Below are 27954 nucleotides of genomic sequence, written 5' to 3'. Positions count from 1 at the left end.
CATCTCTAGTTTCACTGTTCTGAATTTTTCCGAGACCTTATTATGTGTTATTATATTGTATGTTCTGAAGAAAGAAAACACCTCGTTACCTGTGTTTAGGTTTAAGACCAAAGTTGTCATGGTCAGCTCTGGAATTGGCTTTGTTCTCCAAGTAGGTATTAGTCAGCTTTGGAAAAGCATTTTGCAAAATGGCGTAGAAGCGACTGAACAGAACGATATCCAATGGAAAGCCATTGTCATTAACACGGTTCAACAACCAGACCCCTCTTCTGGTGCTAAGGAATACCTAAAAACAGTGGAGGTCTTGCTCAAATTTTAATAATTTAATAACATTTTCAAAACATTTAGTCACAAAAGAAATGGGGGATGGAATCTCTGACACATATCAGAAAATATCATCTTAAAATCATCGGTGAAAGAAGCAGTAGAATACGGAAGAAAACAGTAGAAACAGAAGAATACTATTTATAGAAGGGGCACTTGAAAAATGCAGCAAATTCATGTAATGTAGCTTTAGATTGCCTAGATGTAAGCAACAAAGTGCTGTATGGAGAGCTAGAGGCTCAATTGACTAACCTAACACAATTTTACACAACAATTCAACACACAATAGACTGTCAAACATCCACCTTTAAGGTTGTAAAGGATTTTTTTTTTAAAATAACAAACATGTCTATATTTATCTGTTCTGTGCACTAGAATTGCACAGAGTGGCCCAGATCCTCTTCTTCTCTGGTCCCCCACCGGTTCTCCTGGCTCCTCTCCTCTTGCTGGTGCCAACCATAGGTAGCCGATTCCCATGGGGGAACTCATATGGGCTTGCTCCTGAGTCCCACTGCTGCGTCCATTGACACAGAGTCTGGAGTTGATTGACAGGAGTGGGAGCCAATGGCTCCTGCTGCCGTCAATCTGCCCAGTGAGGAGGGACAAAGCCAGGAAAGCCGTAGTTCTCATGCACAGCGCTAGATCACGATGGGGCTCAGGTAAGTATAAGGAAGGGGGGGGAATTTGTTTTTGAACCACTTTAAAGTGGACCTGAACTCAAAAAAGGGAAGATTTGCTATAGTGTAAGGCAGGGGTGTCAAGCTGGCAGCCCTCCAGCTGTTGCAAAACTACAAGTCCCTTCATGCCTCTGCCTTTGGGAGCCATGTTTGTAACTGTCAGTCTTGCAATGCCTCATGGGACTTGTAGTTTGGCAACAGCTGGAGGGCCACCCATTTGACACCCGTGGTGTAACGAATATCTAGACAAGTTAATTGTGCTTAAAGTGGAACTTCACTAAAAAATGGAAATTCTGCTCTTCCTAATCCTCCCTCCCACCACTGCAAGTAATGACAACATTTTTGGAGAGGGGAGTGGGTACCTAGCTCTGACAGGTTTCTGCTCCTGAATTCTGTTGGAATCGCCTCAGCGATTTCACCAGAAGTTTGCATCCCTCTATCCCCGCAACCTCATGGGACACATTACATGGCGCAACATGGCTTGCACATGTGCACTGGGGAGCAAGCTGTGAAGCCGCAAGGAAAAATTCAGACTTAAAAAGAATCAGCCCATCATAAGTAAAATCATAATACATACCTGCTTAGCTACAGCGCTGAGTTCCACCGCCAGATCAACTGCAGTGTTTCCAATACCAATCACTATTACCCTTTTGTTTTTGAAAGGTTCAGCAGTTTTGTAGTCACGGCTATGAAAGTACTGACCTTTGAAGTTTTCAATGCCTGTAAACAATAGCATAGATGCATTGTTTTATTGTTTCACCAAAACTCAATCCTGTTTAGTAATACATATACACCCTTGTTTAATCATGGTAATGCTGTCTAATGGAACATTAGTTGCTTTATAAGTGAATTACATTACAGACTGGGTTTTCCGATCTACCAATACTGATACAACAGAATCTCCGTTAAGCCTGCTACAGTCTACAGTGGCCAATAACATTGAAAAAAATGGATTCATAACAAATGTAGAATACAGAGGTAAACATTTCAAGTTCTGATTTGTAAAAGTAAAAAAACAAACTTAAATGTAAATATTTTAGCAAAATATTGAAATTTTAAGCAGAATATAGATACATGCAAAACAGAAGCCATGCAGAAAAATAAATTATTAAAAAGTTATAAACAAATAATTAAAAAAAAGCTTATGACAAGCCCAATAAAACTTCAGGTGTTATTGTTGCTTTTCTCCACCTAAGATCTTTCAGTGAAAAGGCCTTACACATTTTAAACAGATCTTACCCCTCCCCCTGTTTTTTTTTTAACCCCTGCTCATTGGGTTGCAGTCTGTGCACAGTTCAGATACTCACCTACCCAATGGATCCAGGTTTGTCCTGCTGAGATCCTCTTCTATTCTTCCACTGACCAGATCATTTTTTGTGACATTGGGAGGCTGCTGACTCTTCTAGGTTCAGCTGGCAGGCCTCCAGATGATGCGCTGCTCAAATACTATGCCTTCTGGGATAAGTGATGTGCATATCTCAGGAGGCACAGGGAGCACAGCGCACATCATTTATCTAGGCGAGTGACATGAAGGGACACCAGGACCAAATCCTTTTAATTAAAAAAAAGGTAAAACAGCTAAAAAAGAAAAGAATCTTGTGTAACAGAGTGGAGGAGGGGTGGAGAGGAGAGAGATTTCTTTTGAGGGTGAAGATCCACTTTATTGAACCTTATCTTAAAGGGTTCCATGCAATAATAGCTTGTAGGCAGATGCAGTCTCTTTTCTCCACTGCAGGTGGCGCTCGACAACAGCGGAATTGCAGAAGGAGAGCAAGTCAGGAGGAACATGTTCCTCTATGGTTTCCAAGGTCACTGGGGAAGTGATCTGGTTGGATGCTGCCCCCCCATGTGACTCTGGTGGCCATCTTGAGTCAGGCAAAGTCTATTTAAACTAGTGCCTAAGTTCAATAGTTCAAACATTCCCCTGGCTGAGTGGGAGGAGATATTAGAGAGTGCTAAACTCCTATATCAGGTTCCTGCTTGGATGATTGTGGAGCAGGCTAATAACGCCTTAGAGGATGATGCCCGCCAAGCAGTGATGGCGCTTTCAGAAGAGGAACAAGCCACATTGTAACAGATTGTATCACATTTGGAGGTCCTATTTGGATAGAATGTCCCAGAGCTGAGATAGAGATTTTTTTTTTGTCCAGGGGCAACAGGAAGATGAGTCTCACTTATTTTGTGGTAGCACTCCAGATCCTCTAGAAACACCTGCAAAAGAGTGATGTGTGCATTTGTGCCAATTTTACCACATCAGAGCATCTGCTGAGGGAGCAATTCATGGTGGGAATGAAATCTGGCCTTGTCAAGAGGGCCCTGCAAGAACAAATCAGGATGCAACCAGCTCTTTTCGAGGAAAACAGGAAGATGCAAAAGCAGCCAAGACGGTGACAAAAAAGTATGAGCCTATGCACTTGAAAGAGTTCCTTGCCACTTTGCCCCTGTCATCTTCTCAGACAGTACTGAGGGAACAAACCCATGATGTGGCTTCCTTGAAACAGGGAATGTCTTCCTTTTAAATGGGACTCTGTCCACCCCTTCAAGAGTGAGAATCCGTTGCGGAGGGACCCCAAGGAAGAAATATGCTGGCGGTGTGACCTTCACACCGCCAGCATAAGAACTGTGGGTGACCTGAATTCAAAAGTTCATGTATACTGCCATTAAACTAGTGGCTCCTGGAGCAGAGGAACAACCCCCAGGACAGTCAACACAATGTCCAAGGAAAGCAGAGTCCATGGTCACGCCGAGGCAAGTTTTGTCTGCCCTCACCTATGGTAAAGATGCCCAACGCTTCCTTATAGGTAAAGTTGATCCAGGGAATATCCGATTGCCTCTTGAGGATCAGAAAGGATTTTTTTCCCAACAGGAGCAAATTGGATCATGTTTTTCTGGGGTTTTTTGCCTTCCTCTTGATCAACTGTCGGTATAGGATTATAACTTTCCTTTTTTTTGTTTATGGTTGAGCTGGATGGACTTTTGTCTTTTTTCAGCCAGACTAACTATGTAACGCTTGATTGACACCAGTTGGATACTGCAGCCCCATGTGACTCCGGTGGCTATGTTGGGTCAGGCAGAGTCTACTTAAGACCCTAGCTCCCTGGCTTGGTGCACATTTTGTAAGTGGACAGTGTAGGTGTCACGGTGTGAGGTCAGGTTCAGAGACCTGTAGCTATAGCAGCAGACCAACCAACAGGATAGGTAAACAAGCAGGTCACCCTGGGAAATGACGCAGGCTCACCTGAGGTGCGGGGTCTAAGCACTAACCGGTATTCACCAGAGCTCCTGATGGTGGAGATGGATTTTGCTGGGTGTTAGTACCAGGTCGCAGTTCTCAGGATCACCCCACCAGGAAGTGAGCAAGCCAGGATCCAGTAGCAGATATGGCAGTTAGGCATCTAGCAGAAGCCTAGTCAGTAAACAAGCCAAGGGTCGATAACAAGCGGTAGCAGGTTGGGATGAGGTAGAATCATAGTCAAGGAACAAGCCAAAGGTCGGAAGTGAAGGTATGGATGGCAGCAGGAGAGACAAAGCGAGATACTGGCTGGAGAAGGCACAATAATCTGGCAAACAGGAATTGCAGAGACATGGCTTTTATCAGGAAGTTCATGGGAGGAGCAAGGGGTTCAAGGTTCAAGATAAACAAGGTCAAGGCAGGATCATCCAAATTATTGTCAAGAGAGCTGTCCAGCATTCCAGGTGGCTCAGCAGGAAGAAACATTGCCTCTCACCGCAGAAGGCCCAGGTTTGGACCCAGGCTCTGACAGTAGGTGCAGGTCACCCATTTGTCAACAAAAGTTAATTGCAGTAGGGAAATGTACTGTATGAGTAGGGACATGCTATAGTTTTCAGTAATCTTCCTAATTGGGCACAAACCGACCAGACCACATTCTACCCTCAGAGACAGATGCTGTTGGAACATCAGGACCTGCTCTGCATTACTGTTCAGAACTGTGAGTGTTTCCAGTTGGGTGCCCCCCCACTGGGTTGTTTTGTATCTTTGGGCCCTGACTTCAATCCAAGTTGTGTTATTTGGAACCAGACTGCACTGCCCCATGCTGCACCCACTCACAGGCTTCATATTCATATTTCATCTCCTAGATGAGAAGTTCTTAACCCTCCTTGGAGGTATGGAAACAAAATGATGGGGCTATAGGACTATTTGATATTGGATATCTAAATATTCGTCCAACTAATAATCTAATCATTATATTATTAACTATTACTGTTTTCATCAATAGAGATTAAGACAGCAAGGCTTCTAACCAATCATCAATCAGATCTCTAAGTTCCCAGTTTTGCCTGTTGATATTTTGGATTGATCAGAGTTTCAATGCTTGTCTATGGGGATACTCTCCAGTTTTAGTAAATCAACCCCTATATGTTGATGGGTCAGATGCCATCTGTGGCATCCAAAAGTCTTGCTTATGCAGCTTAGTAAATAAAGTGAAGGTATGCTTATTTTGAAAATCCAGTCGTGCAGTGAAATTCATTTAAAAAAAAAAAGGGTTCTTATTTTCACATGATTAGATAATTGAAGTGAACATAGCTTGACTTAATTCAATAAGTGAAATGAAGGAGAGAAGTGATTACATAAAAAAGGATAGGCAAATCTCTCACAATTTAATGATTTAATGAAATCTTCCCATATATGCGTATACCTTATTATCTTATCTTTTTGAAAGTGCCATACCTGGAAAAGAATGAAGAGGTAATTTTGGATGTGTGTGGTGACCTATGCACACAAGAATGGCATCAAAGACATGCTTCTCCTGTTTTCCTTCTGACTCTGTGACAACATCCCACTGGCCAGTGGTGAGAAAATCTGCATGCTTCTGAATGCTGCAAACAGCCGTCTTTATGCAAGACAGAACAAGACAGAAGTCATTTGACTACACCTGTTCATGGCAACTGAGCTCAACAAGACAGGCTAGCCATCAATAGGCCAGTTATCAATAATACATTCTTTCCTCATTATGGCAAACATGAAAGATATTAGTATAAGATAGCATTGTCCTAAGCTCTCTCTACGGAACACCTCCCACCAATTTTATGGAGAGGAGGAAAGGGGAGGTGTTCTATAGTCTAAAACAACTTAATGTACTAGGGTGACAATGCTGTTACTAAATAAATTACAGCACAGTAAGAGTGTTGTCACCTTAAAACAGCATCACATGGTTGAAATTAAGACAAAAGCCTTGTAAGCTACATTATATTACATGTTTGTTTTAGGTTTAGACACACTTAGTTGTCTTAAAGTGGCTGTAAACCTCAGTCATGAAATATGAAAAAAGCATATCCCTCTATAGTGTGTACTTGCCTCAATCCAGAGCACGAAGTGTCATTTCTGTCTGTACTCTATCTGCATGAGTTACTTCTGACAAGTTTTCCTGACACCAAGAGAAAACAAATGGTCACGGGGAGAGAGCTCCAGCACACAGCCTGTGGTTAACAACCTCAGCTCTGTTCCTGTGGGCTGTGTGAGGGGGAGTGTGTCCCTTCCTCCAATCAGGTCTCAGAGCTCTCACTGAGCTCAGCAGTGTGTAATTTCAGAGACAAAAGAGGATGCAGCGCCATGAAATTCTCAACAATATTATAAATCAAAATTAAAATTAAAAAATTAAAATATTAAAATATTAAAAAGAAAAGTGACAATGTGCGCACAAAAAAGGCCACTATGCAGTGGCTATGAAGTGAAGGAAGTGATGATAAAATCAATAAGTCCAAACAGGAGTGTTCAGATGTCTAATATGTGGAACCATAAAAAAGGTGATGGATAATGTAAAGATTGCACACTCACCAGATACGCACTCTTAATGCGCATTTGTATAGAGACCACTGAACATCTGGTGTCATCCAACTGGTCTGGTCAGATCTGGTCACGTTACTCTCACTGCCTGGTGCTGTCACACTAGAGTTTAGGTAGACGTGGCTGCTTTGTAATCCTGATTGGTTCTCAAAAGAACTCAAACAAACAGAGAGAGCCACATAGTGTAATATCCTTAAGGTATTTATTCAGTAAACAGGCATACATAGTAGCAGAGGTAAGAAGAGATCCAATGTACTGACCAAGTGTATAGTCAAGATGGCCGCCGGGGCCCCTCATGGCGCTGGCGGCGTAGCGTCCCACCTGCTGTAGCTCTCTCTGACGCGTTTCGAGTAACTGCTCGTAGTCATAGGGGTGCATCTTTTATAGTCTGTAATTTCAGCTCCCCATCCCGTATTACTGACAGCTCAGACAAGCTTTATACATTCCGCAATTTGAACAGATGTATAGAAGACAAAACTGCAGATAAACTGGTTCAACTTATGTAGGAGGATTAGGTTCATCTCTGTATATCACCTGAGACCATTCCCATTCAAAACATAACCAATGATTCCTGTTAATTGAAAATACAGCTAGGCTTTAAAGTTGTCTTTAAATCAATCAATAAATAGAAAAATTAAAATGTTTCACTCAATCCCTGTAACATTCCAAGAATCCTCCTGAAAACCCTCATGTAGGGTCATTTTCAATTTCAAAGTTTGAAAATAGTCTGTATGTGCATGACGAGTGTGCGCACATACACACCCAGTACGAGGTCTGTACCAAAAGTACTGCAAAATAAACGTTCTTATTAACTTGTATAGGTTAATCAAATTTCATACGTTGGTAGAGTAAATCTTTCTCCATAGTAAGTCATCTTTTTTTATCATTGTATGTAGATAATGGATTCCACGCAGAAGCAATGTGATGTCATTGAGTTCTTGATGATGGAGGGGTGCGGGCTGTTTGACATCCACAGAAGACTACAGAATGTTTATGCAGATTATGCCATTGACAAGAGCAATGTGCATGTGCATAGATGAAGAAGTTTAACTGCTGCAACACTGTAGGACATACTCGTATGTCCTCTAGTGGAACCAGGGATACCGGGGAACCCAGTATCAGTGTTTTTGCAGCCAGCGATGCTGAACACTATTTAGCCGCTGAATTGCTTTTACAGGTGGCGGCGTCTTACGCCACCTTCTTGGGCTCCTCTGTTCCTTTGAAATACACTGGCTGGTTACTAGTCAGTGAAGCAGCCGATCAGACCGATCTGTACCTGAATGGCTGCTTTGGAGGCCAAAGAAGAGATCTGGGGTCTAAAAGACCCCAGATCTCTCCATTAAGAGGACCTGTCACAGGCCATGCTATCACAAGGGACATTGTTCAATCCTTGTAATAGCAATAATGTTGATTTAACCACTAGACGCCGAGGGCATGCAAATATGCGGCCACTCGGCACCTGGACCTTGACGCCGTGTGGCTGCATATTTGTGTGCAATGAGAAAATACATATGTGCTGAGAGTGCGTGCCCTGCGCGCTCCCAGCACAGGTATCCGTGACTCATGGAAAGGTCCCAATCTCCCCTTGCAATTGGGACCTTTTCCGATCATGTGACCCTCGTGACAGCGAATCACAGTGGTCACGTGACCCTAAAACCACGCCTGCCTCCTGGCTTCTGAAACTCTTAAAGGGCCGGGAGGTGCCAATGCAAAGGGGTTAAAAAAAAAGATAGTGTACAAAAAACAAAACAAAATTAAAAGTGCTCCCTCCCCACGTGCAAAGGTGAATGAATATGTAAGTCGCGCACACATATATAAATGGTGCTTGTGCCACACATCTGAGGTATCACCACAAACATTGAAGCAAGAGCAATAATTCTAGCACCAGACCTTCTGTGTAACTAAACTGGTAACCAGTAAAGGCTTTTAAAGCATCACCCATGGAGATGATTAAGTACTGTAGTGCGTTGCCTTTCCATGAGCGTGTACATGTATGTGGAAAGGCAACACACATGTATGTGAACCGTGGAGTTTTGCATGAATTGGGCATAAAATGTACTCTGAACGTCATCTAAGTCACAAAAATAGAAGAACACAGTCTGCTGAACATAATACTACACAAACATTAGATGTTGCCATGGTTTAATTGCACATAACATGTAAACATTCACAGTGCAGGGAGGAAAAAGTATGTGAGGCCCTAGCTTAATGACTTCTCCCAGAGCTAATTGGAGCCAGGAGGGAGCCAACCTTGACTCCAATCAGTGTGATGATATTGGATGTGTTGCTGACAGCTGTCCTGCCCTTAAAAAACACACACCTGTTTTGGGTTTACTGGTTTCAAGAAGCACTTTGTGATGTGAACCATGCCTCGCAGAAAAGAGCTCTCAGAAGACCTACGATCAAGAATTGTTGACTTGCATGAAGCTGGAAAGGGTTACAAAAGTATCTCCAAAAGTCTTGATGTTCATGTGTCCACGGTAAGACAGACTGTCTACAAATGGAGAAAGTTTAGCACTGTTGCTACTCTCCCTAGGCGTGGTCGTCCTGTAAAAATTACTGCAAGAGCACAGCGCAGAATGCTGCATGAGGTAAAGAAGAATCCCAGAGTGTCAGCTAAAGACCTACAGAAATCTCTGGCACATGCTAACATTTTTGTTGACACATCTACAATAAGGAAAACATTAAACAAGAATGGAGTACATGGGAGGACACCACGGAGGAAGCCATTGCTGTCCAAAAAGAAGATTGCAGCACGTTTGAAGTTTGCAAAAGAGCACCTGGATGTTCCACAGCACTACTGGCAAAATATACTGAGAAGGGCAACCAAACTGATAAGAGGCATGGAGGAGCTCAGCTATGAGGAAAGATTAGAGGGACTGAATTTATTCTCTCTTGAGAAGAGGAGATTAAGGGGATATGATCAACATGTATAAATACATCAGTGGTTCATATAGTGAACTCGGTGTAGAGCTAATCACCCTGAGGTCATCACAGAGGAAAAGGGGGCACTCTTTATGTCTGGAGGAAAAGAAATTTAATCGCCAAACATGGAAAGGTTTCTTCACAGTTAGAGCTGTGAAAATGTGGAATAGACTCCCTCAAGAGTTGGTTCTGGCCAGCTCAGTGGATTGCTTTAAAAAAGGCCTGGACTATTTCTTGGATACACAAAATATTACTGGTTACTAAGATTTATAGGTAAAATTGATCCAGGGAATATCCGATTGCTTCTCGAGGGATCATGAAGGAATTTTTTTGCCGGCAGGAGCAAATTGGATCCTGCTTTGCTGGGTTTTTTTTACCTTTCTCTGGATCAACTGTGGTAATAGGATTATAACTTTTTTTTTTCAGTGGTTAAACTGGATGGACTTTTGTCTTTTTTCAGCCAGACTAACTATGTAACTATTTAGTGTTAATAAAAAAGTTATGTTCACCTTTGCGTTCCTTTCAGTACAGCCTATATATTTATTACAGTACTGTGGTAGTAGAACATTATGCTAGGATTTCATTTGGTTTACAACACATTATCGCATTAATCTTTGTAATACTTACCTGGAAATGGACGTATTTCAGCAGCTGAAAATGCTCGGCATACAGGCGGAAATACTGCAGCACCTTGGAATTGTGCATGTAATTGGGGTAGTCCTCTGGTATTGGGTAATCACTGTAACACATCATCTCCTTAGATGTATTGATGATAACAGAATTATAAATACTGGCTCTGTCATCTTCAGGAACTTCCTGCAATTAACATCATACAGCATGAATTCAGATATAGAGACTGCAGTCAGCTAGGCTAAGAAAGTCAGATGAGTGAAAAATGGTTTACGATAGATTGCATCACTGAGGCTGTGACATTTTTTAATTTATCAAGACTATAGGTGCTAAATAATAAACCTTTGGTGTTGATTTGAATGTGTTAACTCGAGTTAGAAAACTTCAAAACGCAGAATGCTAGGAAATTGGCGTGCAACATCACTTTGGGTTCTGACTCCTAGTTTGCCCTCAGTTGAATGTTCGGCATGTATTTATTTTCCTTTGGTAGTACATCCTCTTAATTAATATCATATGCAGCTGATTACCGGTAAATAGAAATTTTCACCAAAACAAAAACCTGTAACTAATTAGAGTTGTCACTTGCTCATCCCACTTTGGTGGCCAATAAAGAGGTCCCTGCATTGGACGGCTTTCAAATGTAACTCAGTTTAAAAACTGTATGGAGCGTTGGGTTCAAAAATACATATTTAGGATCTCTTTTACCTGTCGAAGGATTTTTATTTCTATCTAACCAATAATGAACTTGCACAACTTTGCCAGTCTATACAACCAGTATGGTGACCATATTTTTCCTTATCATTGCTAATCATTAAGGTCTGATGACCTCCTCCTGTCCCTAGCCTGTAAGGAGCACCCCTGCTCATGCTGCTCTTTCCTCCAATCAACATGCCTCTTCTTCAGTACATGTGCATGCAGCATACCTGATTGGCTACTAATACTGCAGCTCCCTATCCCAGTCTGCGGGCTGTTGTGCATGAGGACAGGAAGGATTACAAGTGGCTGCTACCAAGTTAAGCTCACGTACTTCCCCTAGCTGCATTTAAGACCTCATGCACACTAGACGTTTTGATACCACTGGTAATGTTAGCTGTGTAAAGTCACGTTAAAAATGTGAGTTTTTCAGCTCTTTTTAGCATTTTTGCATTGGCATTTAGCAGAGTTTTTCCACGTTTTCCCGCATTTGCGTTTTTTAGTGTTTTTTTTTACCCAGAAATTTTTTTTTCGCTAATAAAAGTCCAAAAACACCGGTTTGCTGCGTTTTACCACATTTTTCAGAGTTTTGTACAGCTAAAAAACTCCGCTAGAAACCCACCAGTCCTGTGTTTTTTATTTCCAGCCAAAAAACATCCCAGCCAAAAAACGTTGATTACAGTCTATGTGTGCATGGACACATAGGATAACATGCTGGGGGGTTTACTAGCTGCAGAAAAAATGTCAAAAGCCAGAAACAGCAGCTGTAAAACCGTCCAGTGTGCATGAGGACTGATATCAACAACATTGCTTAAGGAAATATGTCTAAGGACAATAATACCATATTTAATAAATCATTTCATAACTCTAGAATGGACAGACTCGTCTGATGAACAATCCATCATAATTGATAAACAAATATTTATTGTGAAGTTCTGCAATTCTTCTTGATTACATAATGTAAAACAACTGTCCTCTCCTCTAATGGATCCTTCTTTGTGTTCCGTCATTGCTGTTTCAGGGATCTGTGTTTCTTCATATACTGTATGTCTATAAAATGTTTTAGCATGTTTGTTCATTTAGTTGCGCCAATACCTTGTAGATTAATTGGATGCACAATCTCCATTATGAAACACCAAATGGTACATTTTACATTTTTTAGTGTGAAAAATCGGTTATACAAAAGGTTGGAATTATACACTGCACCATCACTTTCATTTGTTAGAGATGCGTGATGATGTGACCAATTTAATTGCTAGAAAGTTGATTTTATGCAACGACTACAAGTGTGCAATGGATACTGATTATGGGGAGGTTCAAATGTCATGTTCTGTTGCACTCTGTGATGAATGTACATGTTTGGTCATATTATTTAGTTTCTAATGAGCATTTTAAGGTTAGTGATTCACAGGATGTTATTGCTCTTCAGGTTTTAAAATGCATTAGAAATAGGGTACCATTTTTTTTTTATCGGCGTGTAGGAGTACTGAAACTTGTGCTCAAGTACTCACTGATACCGATTACTGATACCTTTGTTATGCGATTTTACCCCATACAAAATGAATGGGCTCAAATCGCACTGCAAAGTAACGTATGCATTTTGTATAAGCCAGCCCCTCCCCCCACCATACAACAGTGGGCTCACTGAAGCTATAATGTGAGAGTATTGAAGCTACTATAGAGAGAAAAGAGGGAAAGCAGACCAGCCGTATAGGAAGAGATGAGAGTCTGCTGGCAAATGTGGATTTTTTCTCTGTGAATTGCAGTGGTGGTGTCTTGATGCTGTTTGCGCTCTAAATCTCTGTATGTTGACTTTCTCCCAGATATAAACTGTCCTCCTGCAGGTCTCTTTTTTTCAAAGCTGTATTTGAGCATTTGATGAAAATTGGTCCTTGGCAAGACAGTTTTGCATCAGAGCAGAGAACAGGGACAGACTCAGTGAACCTCTGGCCAATTTCTATCCACTGATCAAAGCAGCCTTAGTACTGATTGATAAAAACACGTGTTGCTGCTAAAATTAAATGAAAATGTTTATTTAACCTGAATGAATGAGATTAACCACTTGCCCTCCAGATGATTTACCCCCCTTCCTGACCAGGCCATTTTTTGCCATACGGCGCTGCATTACTTTAACGGATAATTGCGCAGTCATGCAATGCTGCACTAAAATGAAATTTACATCCTTTTTCCCCTGATTAGATCTTTTTTTTGGTGGTATTTGATCACCTGTGCATTGTTATTTTTTGCGCTATTTAAAAAAAAAGACCGACAATTTTGAGAATAAAACAATATTTTTGAATTAAACATGTCCAGTAAAAAAAATTAAAAAAATCAAATTTCAACATAAAGTTAGGCCAAAATGTATTTTGCTACATGTCTTTGCTAACAAAAAATCCCAATGCATGTAAATTAATTGGTGTATGTGAAAGTTATAGAGTTTACAAATGGTAGTATATATATACTGGGATTTCTTTTTTTTATTTTTACTAGTAATGGCAGCAATCAGTGACTTATAGCGGGACTGTGGTGGGCATTCTGACATTAGGGGGGGGGGTTGACTTGGTGTCACTGACATCTCCAGTGACACCAATACAGTGATCAGTGCTAATAAAAAGCACTGACACTGTACTAATGGCACTGGGCAGGAAGGGGTTAACATCTGGGGCGATCAAAGGGTTAACTATTTGCTGTGTGTTTTACATACTGGGCTGTTTTTGTGCTTCATTGTAAGCACACTGCTTTGCATGACTGTGCATGGCTGTCCGGCTGTCCACTTTAAGGCTTTGGAAAGGCTGCTTGTTTCAGTTGTAATACATAATTAGTATCAGTCATCTATTTTACATCATGTTAGGGTTTATTTGCATAAAAATATAAGTGAAAATATATAAAACAAAAACTCATAATGTGCTGACAATACCTTAAATCTCCAGAGACCACCAATATCTCCACTCTTTTCAAAGCAAGTGGGCTCCAAACCTTCATCAAGACAGCATTTGATAGCAGTCAGCCCACTGCATCCAGCACCAATCACTGCGACTCTTTTAACCATGGCGGAATTCTAGTTTAACTGATTAACTGGAATTCTGTAAAACAATAAATGTATCATAAGCTATTTGTTTGGATACAGGAGGAAAGTAAAAATTATCCTAAGATTGAATCCAAATTACCACCAGAAGCAGTCTAAACTCAGTCACCACAATCAGTCTACCATGTTTATGTCAAGAAGAAGACTAGTTCCACAAAATAAAGCAGACAGCATTATATTTGTCCAGCAGTAAAGGACCAGGGAAGCAGAAAGCTGTATGTATAGTTTGGAACAGGGATGTTTACTTGATGTAGAAAATAAATCTTTTTCCCATTTCAAAGGAAATGTCTTCACTTTGGAGCTAATATAACACTATTTTGGGATTTTCATGTTTTTTTAAGGTGGTGGTGATGGTGGTGGGGTGGGGGGTATATTGGTTTTTATTTTATGCTCATAGTGCCTGTGACAGACCCAACTGGGGCTAGGGGCTAGCCTTCTATCCACTGATTAAGGCCCATGGAGAGAGCAGTGTGATGAATGCTGAGAGAGAGACTTGGATTAATTCTCTGAATAAATACAATAAAGCTTTCCTTCTGGAGTGGATGGAAAGGTATATTCTTAATCTTGTACAGGTTAATGGTCAGAGGAAATATGATGGCCTTCTTGCAGATTGGGCTGGAGAAGCTCCTCCACTTGGGACAGAAATATTTATCAACAATGTCCCTCAAAAAGTCTATGAAGATAAATGAATTCCACTTTTCCTTATGATGACTTTTCTAGTGGACAGATTACACAAGTACCTTGAAAATAGCATGTGTAATGTACTTTGTGTATCCAGGGTTGTAGGTGCCAGACTGTCTTGGATGAGCTCCCTGACTGGCCTGGGTGCTTGACTGTAGATTAGCATACTAAATCACTGTTAGCTGCTAACTGTTAATTAGATTACTGTATGATTAGATCACTGTTTGCTGTTGGCTGTTCATTGGATGTACTGATGATATTACTGTTTACAGTTTGTATTGTTTAGGATTATGCTATCAAGCTCTTATCTGATCTTGTGTGGTATAAATTCTGTGTGAATTGACAGTAAAGTGAGTTCCAGTTGCACCTAAGCAAGTGTTGTCTAGTTCTTGGGTGCAATGCCCAGCTATAATACCTTGGTCCTGTGTCCCAGCGGCGAGGAAACAGTTCTCTGATGAAAGCACCCAGGTGGGGTGCCAGGCGGTCCATCACAGTACCTTTTTAGGTTCAACTGTCAAAGCTTCCTATAACAAATATTGTTTTTAGGGTTTTTTTTATTCTGTTGGCATTGTTTGTTTTTTATTGTATTGTGATTTTTATTTTTTGTTTGGACTGCTCAAAGCACAGCATTCACTTTGGACCATCTGTTTTGGAACATCACGAATTGCAAGAAAAATGTGCACTTTAACCAAATCAAATACAATCACTCACATTCAAACCAACCCCCATCCTCATAGTAGAAATAAAAGTTAGGCATACATTAGTTAGTCCTATTACCCCTGATTAAGCCTATCCTGCTGCTGGCCAATTTTACATTGCTGTATCTTATGTAATATCTTAATTCTTGTTGTAAAACTGTAAAATCTCTGCCCATGCTCTCTGTTTCTAATAAATTTGGGTCTAGCCTTGTTTACTAAAATTGCCCTGTTGCTGGCCAGTTTTACACTTCTGTATCATCTGCACCCTTTTACAGTGTCTTGAAAAAGTATTCATACTCCTTGAAATTGTCCATATTTTGTCATGTTACAACCAAAAACGTAAATTTATTTTATTGGGATTTTATTTGATAGACCAACACAAAGTGGCACATAATTGTGAAGTGGAAGGAAAATGATAAAATGGTTTTCAAAATTTTTCACAAATTAGATATCTGAAAAGAGTGCCGTGCATTTTTATTCAGCCCCCTTTACTCTGATACCCCTAACTAAAATCTAGTGGAACCAATTGCCTTTAGAAGTCACCTAATTAGTAAATAGAGTCCACCTGTGTGACATTTAATCTCAGTATACTTTTTCAAGGCACATGTAAAATAATGAGACAAAGATAAATAATTTCAGAACTTTTTCCACCTTTTAATGTAACCTATAAACTGTGAGAAACAAAGAATAAAAAGACTAGTTATGGACTCAACATGAATGGGGAATTTCTAAATACTCAAAAGAAATAATTCAAACAAAGGAGAAGGTGATCAATGGTGCACAGAAACTTCTTCATTAACACAGACAAAATTAAAAGTAAAAAAAAAAAAAGAATTGAACCACAATCCACAGGTCCCAAATAAATAAATCCCCATCAGGGGAGAAACTCATTAGTTGAAAGATAATTGTATGGATGACTCATTGGTAAGGTCTAACATGTTCTATGCAGGAAAAGATACAAAAAGCATCATAACAAAAAGACTCTTACGCCCAGACTGGACCAGCCATAAGCCCAGCACCAGACCAATGATGTAAGTAATAGTGTAATACCGGGAAGGATGCATGAAAGATAACAAAACTTCCCTCATACACCAAACACAAAAAGAATATAAAATACAGTCTAATGTTTAATTATATGAATGCTGATAGCTATGTGAACCCAAAGTAGCAACCTTATAAATTCCTAAATCAATTTGATGTTATTGTTTCTTTTGTTTGATTGTTTGTATACATTTTGTTAGTTTTGCCCTCTGTAATTTGTGCCTATAATAATAGGTTTGCATGTCTATGAAGTTAGACTGTAGATAACGTAAAAAAAAAGTGTACCTATGTGGGGCAAAACAAAAAGTGCCACTGACAATAGTAATATTTTATTACAGGTATTTATACATTACCAACCATTTACATAGTGCTTTACATTCATATAAGATCCTGCCCTCAAGAAGTTTATCCAAGCTCTCTATATCACATGCATACACACACACACACACACACCTTGGCCAAGAGGATTCTGTCAAAAGGAAAAATATGGCCTTGGAAGAAAATGAAGTTGTCGTGGCTAACGTAGGGGGAAACCTGGAGGAGACATCTATGCAATTACCATCGTCAACTCTGTTGCAGGCAAAAAATGATGGAGGCCCAAAAGGCGCAGAAGGGGGAGGCACAATAGATATAGGACCTCGAGGGGTAGTGGACCAGGTTGTGACCATCAGCCACATTTGCCCCAGGAATGAGAATGCAGATATCACCACAGGAAGTAAGTACCCACACGATATTTACACCTTTCCTGAAAAAAATACGGAATAGATCAGCATATGATTCCCCCAGAGAACAGGAGACCCTGAGGGTAGTGAACTTATCTGGTATGGAGCTCTCTGAAGCCCAGCTTACCCTTCTTTGTAAGGGTCCCAAGTTCTGTCCCATCTTGCGGGATGGGACTGACGGTGGGATTGTTGGTCGTGATGGAGAAGTCAGAGGGGGGGCGCGGGGCTGGGAGGAAAACTCACTCCTCACTCCCCCTCACTTCCCCCTCACTCCCCCTCTCTGTTGGGGTCCCTCAAGGTTCTGTCCTCGGGCCCCTTCTCTTCTCCATCTACACCTCCTCCCTTGGCCAACTGATACACTCTCACGGCTTCAACTACCATCTCTATGCCGATGACACGCAAATCTATCTATCTACCCCTCGCCTCACCCCTTCAGTCTCCGCCCGAATCACTAGCCTACTGAACGACATATCGGATTGCATGTCACTTCACTTCCTCAAATTAAACCTTTCCAAAACTGAGCTCCTAGTTTTCGCCCCAGCCCGTGCCCCCCCCCCCCCCCCCCCGACTTCTCCATCACGACCAACAATGCCACCATCAGTCCCACCCCACAAGCCAGAGTACTAGGTGTCATCCTAGACTCCAATCTATCTTTCCAGCCCCAGGTCCAATCGTTGGCAAACTCATGTAGACTCCACCTCCGCAACATCTCCAAAATAAGTCCGTTTCTAACCCTGGAAACTACCAAGCAACTCATTCACTCCCTTATCATATCACGACTTGACTACTGCAACTCCCTCCTCACCGGCTTACCTCACCACAGGCTATCCCCGCTCCAGTCTATCCTGAATAGTGGGGCCAGACTCATCCACCTTACTAACCGCTCGGTATCCGCCACCCCCCTCTGCCAATCCCTCCACTGGCTTCCGATTGCCCAACGGATAAAATTCAAAATGCTAACATTGACGTACAAAGCTGTTCATAACACTGCCCCAAACTACATCACCGACCTGATATCCAAATACCACCCAAAACATACTCTCCGCTCCTCACAAGACCTCCTATTCTCTAGTTCCCTGGTCTCCTCCTCCCATGCCCATCTCCAGGACTTCTCCAGGGCTTCCCTCATCCTCTGGAACTCCCTACCCCAATCCATCAGACTATCACCTACTCTCCTCTCCTTTAGGCACACCCTGAAAACCCATCTCTTAGGGGAAGCCTACCCCACCCTCAGCTAATTGCCGATCTCCTCCACTATTCCTACCACTCCATCCCCCACAGCTATTTCCTCCTGTACCACTATCCCTTCCCTCTTAGATTGTAAGCTCCAAGGAGCAGGGCCCTTGAACCCCTTGTGTATTGAATTGTATTGTTATTGTACTGTCTCGTGTACTGTCTCCCATTGTAATGTACAGCGCTGAGCAAACTGTTGGCTCTATATAAATACTGTACAATAATAATAATATATAGTAATAATAATAATGTGCACCCCTGTGCTTTTAAAGGGACAGTGCTTCAGATAATGTTCTTTCTTTGACTGAGAAGTCACTGCATACTTCAATTGCTTAAAAGTTATACTATTTGCACCATTCAAAGGGACAATTCTTCAGATAATGACAGTTCTTGAATTAAGTAGTCATAGCCTATTTTGATTGCTTATATGTGTCACCATGTGCACCCTTGTGTATCAAAGAGACTGTGCTTCTCTTTAACTAATGTCACCTCTTCAATTGAGAAGTTATTGCTTACTCTGATTGTTCACTGGCCACACCAATTACCTTCAGTTTGAAGAAAATCCCGTTGCTAGTTCATCTATGGCCGCTACATGTTAAACCCCTCAAAGAAGTGCACTCTCCATCTAAACCACCTTTGGAGCATACGTACTCTCAGGAACATCCATCAATACACCATCGTCTTTCAGCTTAGTTCTTGACCTGATCATGTATGAGGGAGGTTACAGTGGCCTGACAGGATCTCCCCTGGATGGTGCCCTACAGCTCGACACCTGAGGGGGTCACAGGGTTATCATACCATATTTACATCCTCCTATGGACTACATGTGGTCGTACGTATGGAACCAGTTGCTGTTGTGATCTCTATGCCTCGGTGTTTGGTGTATGAGGGAAGTTTTGTTATCTTTATTTATTTGGGACCTGTGGAGTGTGGTGCGATTTTTTTGTGTTTTGTTTTATACTTTTAATTTTGTCTGTGTTAATAAAGAAGTTTGTGTGCCCCATTGATTGTCTTCTCCTTTGTTTGAATTATTTCTTTTGAGTATTTACAAATTCCCCATTCTGGTTGAGTCCATAACTAGTCTTTGTTTTCTTAGTTTCTCACAGTTTACAGGTTACATTAAAAGGTGGAAAAAGTTCTGAAATGATTTATCTTTGTCTCATTATTTTACATAACAGAAACCTGACATTTTAATCACCTTTACCTGGCACACAGGACAATGCCAAGAATAACACAAAAGTTGAAAGATCGGACCAAGTGTGGTACAATAAACATCTGTCTAAAGGGTATATTAGATAAGACAAGTGATTAGCATTCTATAAATTTCACCTTTAGCTTTGTTTTTCAAAAGTTAATGCATGCAAAACATCCCACATGGAAGAAAAATATTCTTCCCACATATATTGACATATATTTGAAATACTACAATTTTGGCCGTATTCAATATATTAAAAAAAAAAACCATTATATATATATATATATATATATATATACACACATGCATACACACACATACACATATATACTGTATGCTGAAATGCATTTTTTTATATATTACAAAATATATGAAAATATTTTGAAAAATACATTTTGAAATATACTGTATGTCTTTAAAAATACATTTAATCTTACATTTTTGGAATGCATTTACAAATATATGTAAAAATATATATGTTTATAAAAAAATATTTTTCATATATACTGTAATATATAAAAAACACATTTCAACATACATATATATATATATATATATATATATATATATACAGAATATGGCCAAATATGTAGTATATGTCATTATATTTGGGAAGAATATTTTTAAAATATATCTAAAATATATTTTTCTTCCATGTGGGATCTAACATTTTCATATATAAAAATGGTTAGCTACATTGTTTTGAAAGCTCTTTTGTCCTTGTTATTGATTCATACAGTCACAGTGGTACATAGTCCATAGATGGATTGTTCATTGTCCAAAATTTGCATCCCCACCTTGTGTGATCAAATTGTCATAACAAATCACCAAAGCAACAATCTTGAGTTCCTAACGCCATCATTTCTCCTTCCTGAGCATGGATTTATTTCATCATATTTTTCTCCAGAATGCTATAAAATATCTGTGTTGTTTATTGCCGCCATTCTATTTTATCAGGGGGTGCTTGAAACTGTAAAGCTCCATGCACTCTGGCTTAAGGACGATTAGAGGCACATTTGAAGCTGAACATTTCAAGGCAGGAAAAAAAGCCCTTCTTGTTTGCGTTTTTGATTGGAGCTTTCTGGCAGAAAAAAACCCCCACTAGGCTCCCTAAACTGTACAAAAACAATCTACCGGTATATCAGCATTTTTTTCTGCCAAGGGAACTGGTGTTTTTTTAAGCCCACTGTTCATGAAGCCTTACATCTCTTAAAATGCACATACTGTATGACCAGAATGTTTCCTTTCTCTTATGAACAAAGCCTCATTCCTTTTTTTTCCCAATTGTTCTTTGTGCAGTGAGAGTCATCTGTGATATATTTATAAAATTCCTGCTAAGCAATAGGATGGTGATTGTTCCAGAGTTAGATTTAAAATATCTCCTCCCGCAGGTGAAATGTCCCATGCTGCCACTTTCACTTACCAATGCCCTGTATGCCAGTGGGACTTTTTAACCACTTGCCTACCGGGCACTTATACCACCTTCCTTACCAGGCCAATTTTCAGCTTTCAGCGCTGTCGCACTTTGAATGGCAATTGCGCGGTCATGCAACATCGTACCCATATGAAATTTTTTACCATTATTTTCTCACAAATAGAGCTTTCTTTTGGTGGTATTTACTTGCCACTGGGTGTTTTACTTTTTGCGCTATAAACAAAAAAAGAGCAAAAAATATGAAAAAAAAAAAAGTTTCTTTGTTTCTATTATTAAATTTTGCAAACAGGTAATTTTTGTCCTTCACTGATGTGCGTTGATGAGGCTGCACTGATGGGCACTGATAGACGGCACTGATGGGCACTGATAGGCAGCAGTGATGGGCACTGATAGGCAGCACTAATGAGGTGGCACGGATAGGCGGCACTGATAGGTGACACTGATGATGGGTACTGATAGCACTGATAGGTGGCACTGACTGGCGGCACTGCTGGGCACTGAATGGCGGCACTACTGGACATTGACTGGCGCAACTGCTGGGCATTAACTGGCGCAACTGCTGGGCACTGACTGGCAGCACTGACTGGTGGCACTGCTGGGCTGCACTGCTGGGCACTGGTGGGTGGCACTGATGGGCACAGGTGGGTGGCACTGATGGGTGGCACTGCTGGTGGGTGACACAGGTGGGTGGCACTGCTGGGCACAGGTGGGTGGCACTGCTGGGTGGCACCGCTAGGCACAGGTGGGTGGCACTGGTGAGCACAGGTGGGTGGCACTGCTGGGCACAGGTGAGTGGCACTGGTGAGCACAGGTGGGTGGCACTGCTGGGCACAGGTGGATGGCACTGCTGGGCACAGGTGGACGGCACTGGTGGGTGGCACTGCTGGGCATCGATCATCAGGGCACTGATCATCAGTGCCCTGATGATCAGTGCCGATCCCTGCTCTGACAATTGCTGGTTCTCGGCAGTACTTTCCCCACGTTTTGACAGAGTGAGGAAAGTGCAGCCGAGAACCGGCAATTGCATTTCCCTGTGATCAGCGTGTCATTGGACATGGCTGATCACGTGGTAAAAGGCCTGTGATTGGTCTTTCACCACATCGCATGATCAGCTGTGTCCGTAGGACACAGCGATCACGTAGATCGCCGGGTGTGCGCTCACGGGGGCGCACAGGAGAGCGTGTTCTGGGAGGACATCATATGATGCTCTCCCAGAACTGGCCGGCCGCAGTGCAGCCGTCATTCAGCTATCTGCGGTCGGCAACTAGTTAATTTGAATAGGATGCAGGAAATTAAGACATTTCCAGAGTCTGGAATTACATCATTTTTCTCTATACCAATAGCTGGCTATTTTGTGGGAGCCTTCAACTGAACCTAATCTGGCAGCTCTCACAAAAGACCCATGGTACACTATCTGAAAGCACATGGCTGCTCAGAGAGTAGGAAGTAAACAGAGAAACCCAAGCATTGGGTCATAAAGAGCGGAATGAAGGGACATGAGCTTGTTAAAACTGTTGTCTCTGCACCATGGTGTAAATGAGGCCTTAATATTAAAGATACATATCTCTAGCAAGTCCTTTCTTGTACTGTCTACTCAGGTTGTTTGGAATTTTGCACACTACCTTGAGGTAGGTGTAAGTGGTTTCACAGCACAGAAGCTAGGGACAGTACTGGTACATGACAATGCGCCAAGGTAACAAAAGCAATGGAAATGTTCAGTCCAGATGCTTCTCCTCCATGACCTTCTCAAAACTGCACTCATTGTCACTTGTGAAACGTCAATGGCTGACATTTAGGAAAACACCATATGGCGGGGAGGAATAAAGCCTCAGTCTGGATGAGTTCCTGGATGGATGAGATGGTTTTCTCCATAACAGCATTGTTGCTTTCAAAAAATGGAAAGAACATGATCTTTGCCGGGATCACTCACAGACAGTATAGCTCACATACATTTTTTGCAAGGTGTTTTCATTGAAACTATTTGCATAATGATCAAAAATAAAACATTGCAGGACAGAAAAAAAGATAGGGATTGATTTACTAAAACTGGAGAGTGAAAAATCTGGTGCAACTGTGCGTGGTAGCCTATCAACTTCTAACTACAGCTTGTTCATTTAATCTTTACCAATAAAACCTGAAAGCTGATTTGTTTCTGCACCATATTTTTCACTCTCCAGTTTTAGTAAATCAGCCCCAAAGTGTATTTCACATTTTTTTCTTGTTTAATCTTTTTATTAGAAGGTTTAAGAAAATGCAAAGGTTGACGATTCAGGAATTGTAAGGATTGCACATAAACAATACACAGAACCAAAAAGTGGTACATGAAATTTGACAATGGTAACTGTAGTATCAGAGTGCAACCATTGTAGAAAAAAAGAAACATGCAAGAAGGAAAGGGGCTTGGTATAGGTGAGTGGCAGGGGGAAAGGAAGGGGAGATTTGGGCAGGTAAAAGGTGGGAGCTGGGTTTGGGATGGGGAAGGGAGGGTTTGGTTAGGGAGGATTTGCTGTGGTTGTGCGTTATATAGGTTGTAAACTGCATGCACCAACAGGAGGCAACAGTAAAAGTTGGTTGGCAGAAAATGAGTTCCCAAAACCTTCTTGCAGCTTAGCCATTAGTTTTTCATTGAATAACGTCTAGTGCAACCAAGATTTGACCTCTGTCACATGTAGGTTCTCTTAGAGCCATGCCGTTGCTATTGTCTGTTTTGTGGCTGTTAGAACACGTGTAAGGAATGTAAACTGGTGCTTTGAGATATTGGGCTGTTTCCAGTTTAGCAGCACTTCATATAGATTAATGGGAAGCGATAGCTTAATAAAAAAAAAGTATTACATCCCACATCATAAGTTAACTGGGTGGTGTTCTGTATATTATTCACGAATGTGGAGTTTATCTAGTTAGTGGCAAAGATAGAAGATAATATGAGGGCATGGACTGGGAGAGTTGTAAAGATCCTACGAGGGGGCATATTTTAGAGTTGGGGATGAAAAAGTCACTTCTGGTTCAGTAAGTATCTCAGACCATGAAAACATTACAATCCTCCAATACTGAGCTTACTGATCAAGGCATCCAGGTGCAGTTTCTCCTGGATGACCTAGAGAACTGCAGTCGCAGAAAGAATATATGGTTGAGAGGAGTCCAAGACTCTGTCCTGTAGAGTTACACTCAATGGTGACCACCATCTTTAACTGTTACCTAGATCGCCTGCCTAACATGGACATAGCTATTAACCTGGTTCATAGAACCCTGGGACGGCAGATTTAAACCTATTCTAGATGGCCTTGGGGAGAAGGGACTTACATACATGTGGGGACACCCATTTCAACTCATTGTCCAAAAGGACCTGAATACCTTTCCCCTACGCCACCCATTGGAACTACTGGATCTGTTCACCTTTTGCAGAAATGGACCCGATCTCTGTACCCAACTGGCTCTTGGTATCCATACCCCATAATCTGCAATTCCGGACACCCCCCTCGCAGTCGACAAAGAAGCCGGTCCAACCATTGGCCTCGAAGAAGTCCCTCTCGGGCCCACCCAACACCAGCCCCTTGAGGTCGTGTGTTGGCTACGTACTATGTAAGACCGCTTATTGTTCAGCAGTTTCATAACATGTTTTGAGCCAGAGGGCTTTCCAGTCCCCTTCAGTGAATATGTTAGTCCTACAGGAGAGTCCTTAGGGAAAATATGGATTTGCCTGTTTTGACCCCCAAACACATTCTGCTGTGAGCTGTGGCAGGTCTTTCTCTTTACATATTGTAGTTACTGAAGTAGATAGTTCTCCTCTTAAATGCTTCTATTATCACATGCATTTTATGAAATGTTGATATATTATTTTTTCCTTCTAGGCAGTTTATTGATCCCCCAGGAGAGTCATGGGATGTCCAGACACAAACTTTGCCAGGAGGATGGAGTTCTGCCTTGAAGAGACCACCCTGACCTACTTAGAGGTGGGAGTTTTTTTTCTTTCTATCACCACCTGGCCACCCTCTGTCTCCCCGATGGGCTATTATAGACATGACCAATCCTGCACCCTGCTGGACAGACTCGGGACAGTTACGGGGGCCCCAGGGGCTTTCTGGTGCTGCACCGTGTCGACCTGACCCCAATCTAGTGCATCAGACGGCTGCTGCACTTAGCCTTTGTATTTCTCTGGATGCATATATGTATATAGGTATATAGGTACAAGTACATAGAAATGTGCTATGTTTTACTGAGTATATCAAAGGTCTATTTGAATTTACTGCATTGTTCTTTAATAGTTATACCGGTATAATATAAAAGTACATGTAACCAAAACAATAATGGAAATACGTGGAATAAATGAAAAGTCCAATTCACAAGTGAAAGAGATATAACGTGAAATAAGCCCCTCTTTACTGGGACATCAATGTCACGAATGCTTCTAATCTGGTCAAGAAGATGAAGAAAATCCACCATCACCAGCACACAAAAAATTCTGCCTCTTACTAAATCAAATTGATCCCCAGTTAAGGATGGGTCAAAATGCACAATGCAAATTCCAGATGCATGCCATGGACCTGGACACTTTATGATATCAAAAGGACCGAACTGGCCCTCAATGGTAGATGGATAAACACCCGTTGGATAATTCCAAAAACTAGCTGTAATCTGGACAATTGTAGAGCTCCAAACTATTACTCCAAAAATTTAACAGAGCAAATAAACCTGCAGAAAAGATTTATCCTCATAGAGGACAAACCTCCACCCAGTTCTTCAGCCGCTTTTTTAGAGAAATAAGAAAGAAACTAGTTTCACAGAACCCCAGAAGGAATGCAATCTTTTTCTTGCGCAGAAGTCCTCCATTTGTAGTAAATGTCAAGAATCCTCCTACAAAATTACTACACGATGATACAGAGCCTCATCAGTCTTAGCTGAACTATTTCTCAACCCATCTAACCATTGCTGGAGCTGCAAACAACATCTGGACACTATTGTTTATATTTCCTGGGAATTCCTCAAACTTCAGACTCTCTGGCAACCAGTCCTTCAACTTATTCACAAACTTACAGATATATCCCTGCATAACAACCCATCTGCATTCTTTACCCCCATGTTAAAAAAGAAATCTCTTCTCAAAAAATGTTTAAAACGCAGCGCTCGCTTGTATACCGAGCCAATGGAAGCAACAGACTGCCACCACTGTGGCCCAATGTCTCGCAAGAGTGAATGACATTGAACAGATGGAGGACCTGACATCTACTATTTGGGACAAATCGGAAGAACATAAGACCAGGTGGTTTTATTGGGACCTTTTCCGCTTCTGCAATACACATAACCTTTGCTCTGTGCTTTAGAACCTGAGATTCCATCCGCAGGCCAGGTACTGCTGTTCCCTACTCCCCGGGTGGCACTTACCCTCCCCTTAGACCTCCCCCCTCCTACCTACCCCCCACCCCCTTTTTTTTTCTTTCCCTGTTCTCTTTTCTCTGTCTCTTCACTCTTCTGTAATAATATACTAAAAACTGGTATGGTCTGACCCTAGTTGAATGTCCCGCATCAGACTTCTCACATTTATCAGAAGCTTGTTTTGGAAATTTGAAGGACTATTTCCATTGCAGGGGGAGCTCTTACACAACCTGCTCGGAGAGATCCCCTTAATCATTGTACACTCACACTCACTACTGCAACTGGGCTCTATGTCCACATATATTTTCATTTTATGATAACTGCCCCGAACATATTTTCACCAGCATGTATGTACATATGGATGATTCCAATGTTACACTGTGTGGCTTATCTGTTCTGTGAAGCAACCATGTCATTCTAAATGCTGCATACCAATAAAAAAATAAAAAAAAAAGTTTAAAGGATAAGTACAGTCGCTCCCTGGTCCACCCCAAAACCCCTGTGGCAGCAGGTTAGGGGTATTCTAACCTTACCTGCTGTCACTGTTTGAAAAGAGCACAGCCATTAGAGGCCCTGCCCACTTGGACACATTATTCATTCACAAGGTTCTGTGAATGAATGAACTACAAGTACCAACACACTTTGCAGCTGTTGGCTTGTAGTTCTCAATGAACTACCAGGGTGCTGTTGAGCTCTCTAGGTAGTTAATTCATGCTATCATTGTGTAACTGCTTGTCCATCTGAGGTACAAGCAGACAGCTTACATTGACAGTCTGCAGGAGCCCTGCATTGTGCAGTGCAGTGCAGTGCTTTTAATAAAAAAATAGTAAATGCACATTTTTTTCTGCAAAAAAATTTGCATTTATTATTGTTTTTTAAAAGGTTATCTTATCATTTAAATGTTGATCTTAGATAAAGCTACTGTAGTGGAACCTGCTTGTCGAATATTATTATTATTATACAGGATTTATATAGTGCCAACAGTTTGCTCAGCGCTTTACAATATAACGGGAGACAATACAGCAACAATACAGTTCAATACAAGAGGGTCAGGAGGGCCCTGCTCCTCGGAGCTTACAATCTAAGAGGGAGGGGCTAGTGTTACAAAAGGTAGTAACTGTGCGGGATGAACTAGTAGAAGGAGCAGAAGATTCCATTATTAGCTGAGGGCAGGATAGGCTTCCCTGAAGAGATAGGTTTTCAGAGATCGCCTAAAAGTGAGCAGAGTAGGCGATAGTCTGATAAATCGGGGTAGAGAGTTCCAGAGGATGGGGGAAGCTCTGGAGAAGTCATGGAGACGAGCATGGGAGGAGGAGACGAGGGAGCTAGAGAGCAGGAGGTCGTGTGAGGAGCGGAGAGTACGGTTTGGGTGATATTTGGAGACAAGATTTCCCTCTTTCTACTGGGAGAGGGAAAAGCAGCAATTTTAATGATACTTC

The 27954-nt window shown here is 41.4% G+C and overlaps 1 protein-coding gene across 2 annotated transcripts in view; it reads right to left on the bottom strand.

The window, feature by feature from the left end:
* LOC149467571 (flavin-containing monooxygenase 5-like) overlaps positions 1-27954 on the bottom strand; it is a 52919-nt gene that overhangs the window by 19726 nt on the left and 5239 nt on the right. Inside the window, exons 2-6 of one of the 2 annotated variants that reach the window (XM_089671538.1) lie at positions 13973-14138; positions 10360-10548; positions 5692-5854; positions 1579-1721; positions 90-286 (exon numbers count right to left, since the gene is read on the bottom strand). In XM_089671538.1, the coding sequence (XP_089527664.1) occupies positions 90-286; positions 1579-1721; positions 5692-5854; positions 10360-10548; positions 13973-14104 (824 nt within the window). In that variant the 5' untranslated portion in view covers positions 14105-14138. Of the gene's footprint in view, positions 1-89; positions 287-1578; positions 1722-5691; positions 5855-6798; positions 7379-10359; positions 10549-13972; positions 14139-27954 lie in introns of those variants that run through there. The other variant, XM_089671539.1, reaches the window with a different exon arrangement.

Source organism: Staurois parvus, unplaced genomic scaffold (genome assembly GCF_062004578.1).
Source record: "Staurois parvus isolate SC_StPar_1 unplaced genomic scaffold, SC_StPar_1.0 ptg000106l, whole genome shotgun sequence".
In the NCBI taxonomy this organism is placed as follows: domain Eukaryota; kingdom Metazoa; phylum Chordata; class Amphibia; order Anura; family Ranidae; genus Staurois; species Staurois parvus.
This window is presented reverse-complemented; position numbering and strand designations above follow the sequence as displayed.